General features: G+C 39.3%; 1 protein-coding gene across 1 annotated transcript in view; it reads right to left on the bottom strand.

Annotated features, from left to right (window-relative positions):
• The window catches only part of Ehbp1 (EH domain binding protein 1), a 286,967-nt gene continuing 277,870 nt past the window's right edge, over positions 1-9,097 (bottom strand). Inside the window, exons 22-25 of the mRNA XM_036201513.1 lie at positions 8,971-9,070; positions 7,436-7,509; positions 1,235-1,349; positions 1-1,010 (exon numbers count right to left, since the gene is read on the bottom strand). Of these exons, the coding sequence (XP_036057406.1) occupies positions 920-1,010; positions 1,235-1,349; positions 7,436-7,509; positions 8,971-9,070 (380 nt within the window). The 3' untranslated portion in view covers positions 1-919. The remainder of the gene's footprint in view (positions 1,011-1,234; positions 1,350-7,435; positions 7,510-8,970; positions 9,071-9,097) is intronic.

The raw sequence follows: 9,097 nt of genomic DNA, 5'->3' as shown, positions 1-9,097 counted from the left end.
TTTAAGGTAAGAAAGTTTCTGCTTTTATTGAAAATTTATATATGACTCAGTATCGTAATAAATAAACATAACCATTTTCACAAAACACAGTGCTATGCTAGAGATGTAATTGGAGATTTACTTGTAGTCCCAAGACAGATTTTTATCAATACAGAAATAAATATTAACAGCATTCTTGAGCCAATGTTGAGCCCCAACAAAAAGTAGGAACAAGCAAGATGTAATAACTAATTATTCAGATTAAAAGATGGCGCGGCGTCAGATGATACAACTGCCTTTGTAAACTGCTGCACATCTATTAGAACCTTTCCCACAGCTCACCTTTCAAACCACAAGGTTTGTCTCAGGCTACCTTAGAGGGCCATCCTCTGAAGGAGAGCAGAGAGGAACTTTATGATCCTTCTGTGAAATGCACACCACTTCAGAAAGCCTCACTGGCAATAAACACAGTTTCACCAATACACAGAATATGATCTAACTATGAGATTCAGGTAACAACAGTGTTACATACGGCAGGTCTGGGAACAAATCATTCATGACATTTTCTTACTCCCTGTGCCCCCCACCCACTGTCGTTATGCTATTACCAACTACTACAACAAACACGCTTCAGATTTTCGTCTGTCCCAAACAGAAGGGAAATGAAAAGAGGCCTTTCCCCTTTCTGGACAGTTCTTGAGCATCTCCATCACTGATCATTCACAAGGTGTCTGTGCAAATCTACTTCACATGGTTGCAAAAATGATTTCATGATTAACTCACAAAGAATCCTTAAAGCTATCTGGAGTTCGGTATATTATCTGGAGAGGAGGAAAAAAGGGTTGGTGGTCCAGAAGTACAATCCAGTCAAACAAAATGTTAAAAAGTTTTCAATCAACCAGTCTGTCCCTGGCCTGGGGACCTAGATCTGGTCGGCAGGCTACTGAAGAGCACACTTCTCCTCCTTCTTGGCCATCTTGCCTTTGTTTTGTTCCAGAGTTCGCTCCAAATGCTCATCTTCTTCTTCTGCCCTGGATGTTAGACAAACAGGAAAGACAGAATTATATTTCCTCCTTTAGTGGGGAGCAGCAATACCCGCCACACAGGCTATCTGGAACCCCAGCGGCAATGGGGCGGGGGCGAGAGGGAGCACAAAGGCACCTGTCCACTCAGATCCCCGAAATAACTGTGTGCAAACTTCATGTCCCCTTGACGGGTGGCTTCCCCCTAGACACACCCCTCAGCCCCCACTCACTGCTTCTCCTGGGCGTCCAGGTCCCTGACAAGGGCGTCGCGTTTGTCCACCAGGGCCACTAGCTCGTCCAGCAGAAGTTGTTCTCGTCGCTTCTGGGCCTCGGTCTTCTGCCAGTCTGCAGGGGGCGGGAGGCCAGTTACCACCCGCAGAGGCTCAGGGCACTCGGAACCTGCCCCCACACCCCCTTCCCGCCTAATCCAGTTTCCTAAAATCTCAGCAAACCACGTTAACCCGGCCACTAGGAAGTGTTGGCTGGGGGAGTTTGGCCGAGGTGGTCAGGGCTTCACGCCCCAAACCCTACTTTGTAAATACTTATTGAAGATTGGTTCCGCAGGTTATGAGCCAGTTAGAAACCAGGTGTGAGTCAGTGGCCAGGCGGAGGCAGGCACCTGAATTCAGGGAAGTGGGGGAGGGGAGCGGGAGTCCAGAAGAGGTTGGCCCAGGGCTTGGGGCCGGGGGAGTGGGTAAACGAGGAGGCGGGGAAGCCGAGAAGGGCGATCAAATCCTTCTGAAAGGCTGGGGAATCTGCCTGAGAACCTCCTCTCCTCCCCACCCCCACTCTCACCCCAAACAGCCCATTCTTCGCTAATTTCCTCCTTGCTCTATTTTAGCAGTTGGACGTATCTCACACTGGGCGCCATATGCTTCACAATAACTTTAAAAGTAGTGAATCGGCTAATTAGCATTTTTCTTTGAAGTAAAAAAAATAAATTTGCTCTGCAGTATTACACGGCAGCCCTCGATGGCATCACTGCCAGTTTTCTTTTGGAGACATTTGCTGGATGGTTTCAAATCGAAGCACTTTTGCAAAGGAAGAACAAATTACATATTTCTTTTTGAAACTCCATGTTAAAGGTCGGAAAATGCGCTGGGCAGTGCATTTTCTATAGGTGGGTGGCCATTTTTATGCCAGGTTTAGTACCCAGTGATATTCATAGCCTAACCCTTTCAGCTTTGATAATTTCCTTAAGATGAGCAGCAGTTTCACTTGATAAAAACAGGACCACAATCTAACATTTAAAACACTTTTGAAACCAAAGCCAACTGCTCTCTGGCCAGACTGTAAGGGCTTGTAGCTGTCAATCAAGCCGCAGTCTACCCCGCCTCCCTCATTAGGAAGGTAAACAATGAAAAGAAGAAGGAGATGATGAGGAGATAGCAGAACAAATGGGGATGTGGAGGGAAACAGGACACCAGCTTTAAGGGGGAAAGGCACCCTGGACGCTGACTCTTACAGCCCCCTCCCCCAGCAAATACACTTTCCAAAAACCAGAGAAGTGCAATCCTTCGGGGCTCTCTCTTCTCTCTCCATTGCCCTGGGCAATCATGTTAAAACTCACATGGCTGGTGCTTATTCAGATAAACCTAACAATGCTTATGCTGGTTACCATGTGAATCTTCACAAACCACACAAGAATGTGCTGGTTCAAATCCCTCCCCCCCTTCCAAAGCAAAATTTATTCAAGACAGCAAACTACTCAGCAGCTCTATGAAAGCAAATGGTGCCACAGCGAATGCTATCTTGTATTTACAAATTAAAAATCAGATGCATCATCGTGCAATAAAGGTTAGCAAAACTGGGAAAAGCTAGTTCACTCAATTTTATCACTGTTCATTCCATAAGCTTGAACACAAAATACATATATTAAACACCATGCTAATTACCCACATTCCATGCAAACCATCACAAATAGAAAACATTCAATGGCTGATTATGATTATGCTCTCATTTGAAGGGTAGGAAACATATGGAAAGCTGTGTCTGAATTTTAACAATAGGCGAAATGCAGAGACGCCACCTCTGTTACAGTTTTACTCTCTGGACCCAGGCAAGCAAGGACACAGGAATGCCGGAAATATTTCTATCTCTTCTTGCTCTTAAGTCCGCCGTACTCTCCAGAGCAAGTGAATTAACAGACTCTGCAACTGGAAGGATCTTAAAAATGGGACAATTTTAGTCTAATTTTACGTAATTGTAGTTCTTGAAATAGTAATTCAGAAAACGATCCTGAAATTAGGACTAAATTTTATTTATTAAATTTAAGTTTATTAAATTAGTAGTTTTAATGAATAAGAAATTCTGATTGCAGGTGTAAGATCCATAACTCGTTGCTTTAAAATATTTTGATAAGTTTACAATTAGGAAGCACATTTTCTCCACACAAAAAAAGTGAATTAAAAAATTTCAGTTTAAACCAAGAAAATGATTTACCAACAAATACATAATTCTTATTAAATTACTCTTCTGAACCTACTTAAAAATGATTTAATTATTTTAAATGCCAGGATTTCATTAACACTGGAAAATTAAATTTTAACAATATGAACAGACAAAAGTTCTATAATCTCTGAAATATTGATTTTTTATCTCAATTTTTTTGTATTTCAATAACAACATTTTCCATTATTGGAAAAACATAACTGAAAAATATTTAGGTAATCTTTAACATTTTGAGGGTTGAATTTAACTGATATCAGCATTTGAAATATTTTAACATAAGATTCAAAGATTTTTGCTGTTAACTATTACTGTTTTTAATATTTTAAAAATAGTCAAATACAGAGCACATACGTATGTGCAATAAATAGACTTGATATTAGCAAACCTATATACTGTATCTTCTTTCCCACAGTAAGTACAAATCATATTATATATGCACATTTACACTTCCATACTAACATATATATCTGAATGCTAATCGACAAATTAGTAATCTATTTTGATCATTAAAAATATTACATTCAAAATTGATCAAGATTAGTAGGTATGTTCAAGCTTAAGTTTAAAAAAACCCTTCTAAATAGCTTCACCTGGATATGTCACGTATAGTTTCTGAATCACTTGTTAGAGACTGAATGAAAGGACTGGGATCTACAGCACCAGCCACAGCTAACTGCCTAGCTGCACTGACTTTAACTTGGGCAAACTAACAATGTGGGTTCTGACTGATTTAAAGATTCTAGTGTGCTCTTGCTACAGAAGCCACAGACTCTCACAACAAACAGGATTAAGTTTTGATGCTGCATTTGAGCCAAAGTGTTGAAGTAAGGAGATGCTATTTATGACTATCTCAACCAAGGTGATTGTTAATTTGAAAAAAAAATTCTTTTTCATATATAGGGCCAAATTATTCATGCCCTAATTCCATTTATTTGCTGAAGTTGACAATTACTGTAGGGAAAAAAAAACAAAAACCCAAAAACCCCAAAAGAAATACCTAAACACACTTTAGCAGAAAGACCTAAAGGTCTGGTAAAAATCGTCAGACTTGCCACTATAAGAAAGCCTGGCACTTTGATGAAAATTAACACTGGTTTTGTGCAGAGCACATTGGGGGATTGCAGTCAGGTCTTATCTTTAGTTCCAGTCAACTAGCAGTCCTGAAGGAGTTTGCCTCATCATCAGAACAGGCCATTGATAGGATTCTACTGTGGAGCCTAATCAATCCATGGAAGACTGTGGCTGTGCTGTGTAACAAAGCTAAAATAGATTTACAAATGGGGTTTTAGGGGATAAGCTCCTCCACAGGATTACATATTGATTTTAAATATAAAAAGCTTATCATATAAACCATAACTACAAAAATAGTGAACCTATGCATAAATCCTTTAGAAGAGCACCCACTTCAAACTCTAAGCCAAGAACAAATCAAGATGTACGAATCCTAGAGTAGATCCATTTCTTGTGCAGAAAATGAACATGTCCCTCTATAAAGCACCCGCCCTAATGTGTGCAGAAATGAATTTGTCTTCCCGAGGGAGCATTAAATAATCTGGAACAACAACTATAGAAACTATAGAAAAAGTATCTGAAAGGTGCTTGTTAGCTTGAGGGAACCTTACAATTAAGCTCAGTAGAGCAGCAACTCCTGGCTATGACCCTCAGGGAAGAGGGAGAACAGGGTTAGAGTGACTATGGGTTCTCAGAAGAATGGATGAATTCAATATTATTATTACTATTATAATATTTTGTTCTCAAACCACACTGGGAATGTTTCTTTCGGTGTGCTACAGCTGTTACTATTTTCTGCTCTCTACTGGTGCATGCTCTGAACACAGGAGTCACTTGGAAAGGATTTAGTTCAGAACTATGGCTAAGGAGAAGATGCTGGAAGAAGAGGAGTGAGTTTTTAGATGAAGGAAAACGACACAGGACTATTGCTGTCTGCTCCACGTTTTGCTCTGGGGTCTGAAGCACACGTGTGTCCATGCTGAGGGCAGCCCTGCCTATGTCCTGCTCAGGCTACTGAGACAGGTATCTCTAAGTGTCTCTCCTTGTGATCAACAGGCTGTTCTTTTTCTCAAGACTCCCCTTCCCCTTAATGGAAGCTGACACAGAGATCTGAGGTACGATCACCTATAGGACAGTGCAACTGAAAATGCTCCTGTGTTAGGGAGGGGCGGGGGTGGAGAGCCAAAAGACTAATAGCTGCTTTTAAAGTTTTCTAAAATATGGCATTTATTGCTCCTCTGTATGTGTAAGAACCCCAGGCAGAAAAAATGGTAGATTCTAAGCCTGTGCATACAGATGGCCAATGAAACTGGGATATTTCCATGTGTAAGGGTGTTATAAGATGCATATTTAGTAATAATACTGGATTGGGGAATAAAAACAGTATTTCATCTCTGCCCTAAACGCCAATTATACCATATAAAGCTGTATTTTAGGGACAATTTATCTTTTATACAGAAGAGGATGGGTATAAAAACAAATTAAGACTACTTTACATTGGGTGTAATGTATAATGAATCTATAAAGAATATACTGTATAATGAGTTATATATTATATACAGATACATTATACATATATCCTACTTATATAGTAACTGCTGCATCTACTTTTCAACTATTTAGCTTTCTGATCTCTTTTAAAACCATACTAAAACTAGAAAAATTATATCTAAAGGAAAAACACCATTTGCTGTATTTGGGCATTTTATTGCAGTAACAGATTTCACAAAAATTCTAAAATAATTTTAAAAAATTTAATAGTTATCAATGGCATTTGATACATCTCGCCATTTGAAAGAAATGAGCCAAGTGAAGCTTTGAAAAGCAAAGTAAATTGAGTTTTAAATGAAGATATACAAATGTTATCAGTGATATATCAAGTGACATTAGAGATATAAAAGTAATTAAGTAAAGCTTCTAAAACACACAAGGTCACTGATAAATAGGCCTTATTTTAGAGTAATATATTTTTAAATATTTTAAGAATATAAGTCTTCACTTGGCTTTCACTTACAAACTTAAAAATTTCTAGTTTCTGAACTAATTAGAATTGACTTATGGATCAGGTACCTTATCAGGTGAAACGGAATTACCATGGACAGTCAATGGGTTAAGAGGTCAATACAGAAGAGGAAAATCAATTTGCATTGATTAGACAAAAGATCTATTTTACAGAGCCCAAAGGATTAGCTTTTAAGCAAAAAATCTTTGAAATATAAGGCATTTTAACTGAGAGATATAAGAAGAGCATTATAAAACACTTCAGAACTTTAAAAAAATATATAGCAAATGCTAAAACATGAGCTAGCTGATGCTCACTCACACTATCAACTGTGCATATACCATTCATCTCGATGGCTTACAAAAAGCGTGCAAGTATTTAATTTTCTCTTACATCAATCATTGCACAAATATTTACCTAACAGGAGGGAAATGTTAAGAAGTACAAGAGGCTAGAGATGGTGGCTTCCACCTGTACTCCAGCACTTGGAAAGCTGAGGCAGGAGGGCTTCCACGAGATGGGACCAGCCTGGGCTACATACTGAATTCTAGGCCAGGCTATGGACAAGCTGGTATTAAAGAGTGAGACCCTGTCTAAAACAAAGCAGAGCAAACAGACTAGAGCAAGAGTGTCCTAATGACAAAACAGAAACAATAAATCTTTACTAAAACTCCCCAATGGAAACAACTTCAAAATGCACACATCTAAAACAAATTAGCTTATACATTTTTATGTTTCAGAAATCTATTCTTATTGACTCAAAAGTTAACTTCTGTTAAGAGCAAACATAATGATTAGCTATTTAAATTAACTTCTTGGTTTTGTTTTTGTTTTTTGATAGTGTTTTCTGTCTTTAAGGCACATGTACAATTCCTGTAGGGTATCTATTGGAACTGCCCAGATGTGTATAGCACTAGTTAAATTCCACTGACAGCTGACACCCCACAGCCCTCACCTCAGCTCTTACCTTCAATGGCCAGCATCGCCCGCAGTTCCCGATTCAGCAGCTCATACCTTCGTTCTAAGTCATGTTCTTTTTCCCTAGGCAAGGTGTAAAAAGTTCATCAATATGCTAATTACTAAATCATTAAACACTTAAAAGAACCCGTAGTTTACATTGATTTTAGGAGTCATAACTGACTTTTCTATTTAACTTTAAGCCACTCTAAACAAATGATATACAGACTCCAAACCTTGCTCAGTTGAAAGCTTACTAGTGTTATTATTTCCCTCCTTCAGTTCTGAATGGCACAGAGGTATAAAGGTACGCAGTCCCATTCTTAAATGCTTCTTGGATTAAGTGTCAGATACAAGGATCTATTGGAAAATATTCAAAGTTCACACAAATACTCTTTATTAAAAACTTCATGGGAAAAGAAAAAGATAACTGTCCTACCAGAGAGAACTGAACACACAGACAACCCAAGTTTTCATCATGCCCTCTTTTAGCAGGTTCAGCAAGGTAGATATGACAAAACTTAGGTTTCACATTCCAATAAACCATGGTAAGCTGGCCCACACTCCTGACACAGTCTAGGGACACTGCTAGCTAATGAGCAGGAAGGAATGATATTACTTTATATAATGAACTCAACGCTGAAGACTTGGATGCTTGCATTTAGTCCAGTTTCCACTGAACTTTAATTACTACACTCACAATAAAGTCACCGTTAGGTAATTCAGTTCTTATTTCAAAGTTTTTATCAACATGGCCTATGGATAATAAATGTATTTTTTTTTCCTTAAAAAGAATTTTATTTTTTAATTTAGAATTTAAAAATCAAACAGCCCCAAGTGAAAGCTAATCCTCTTCTGTACTAAGGAGTCATTTCTTAAACACAACAAATGGGGGCTGGTGAAATGGTACTGTGGGGAAAGGTTCCTGCCTTAAGCCTGACAACCTGAATTTGTTCCCCAGAATCCACAGAAAGTGGAGGAAGAGAATTGACGTCACAAAGTTGTCCTCCGACCACCACACTCACTCCAGTTTGAAAACTCACGTACACACACACACACACACACACACACACACACACACACACACACACGTACACACACACATGTACACACACACACACGTACACACGTACACACACACGTACACACACACACACACACACACGTACACACACGTACACACACACGCACACACACACACACACACGCACACACACACGTACACACACGCACACGTACACACACACACACACACACACACACGTACACACACACACACACACACACACACACACACACACACACACACACAGATGAATACAAATTTAAAATTACTTTATGCACAGAACTGTTACTTATTCCCTGACTTTAAAAACCACGTTTCCCCGCAGTGTCCTATCAGTCCATTCGCAAATTCTTACTGTTCAGATGAACATTTTTATATGCTAGCTTCCTAAGGAAAGGAAACGATTAGGCTTAGTAACTATTAAACCCAAAGAAGGCAGCAGGGGAAGCCTGAGATGGCCAGTTAGGCTGAGTACTCACAGGAGGGAGAGCTGGTTCATTCTCCTTATTAGGGCATTTTTCTTATTCACTAGCATGAACCATTCCTGCATCATGGCCTCCTCTTCTTCTGTGTTCCTTCCTACAGATCAGAAAGAGGAGTCTTATG

This window comes from Onychomys torridus, chromosome 10 (assembly GCF_903995425.1).
Source record: "Onychomys torridus chromosome 10, mOncTor1.1, whole genome shotgun sequence".
Lineage (NCBI taxonomy): Eukaryota > Metazoa > Chordata > Mammalia > Rodentia > Cricetidae > Onychomys > Onychomys torridus.
The sequence above is the reverse complement of the archived record's forward strand: the minus strand, read 5'-3'. Positions and strand labels throughout refer to the sequence as shown.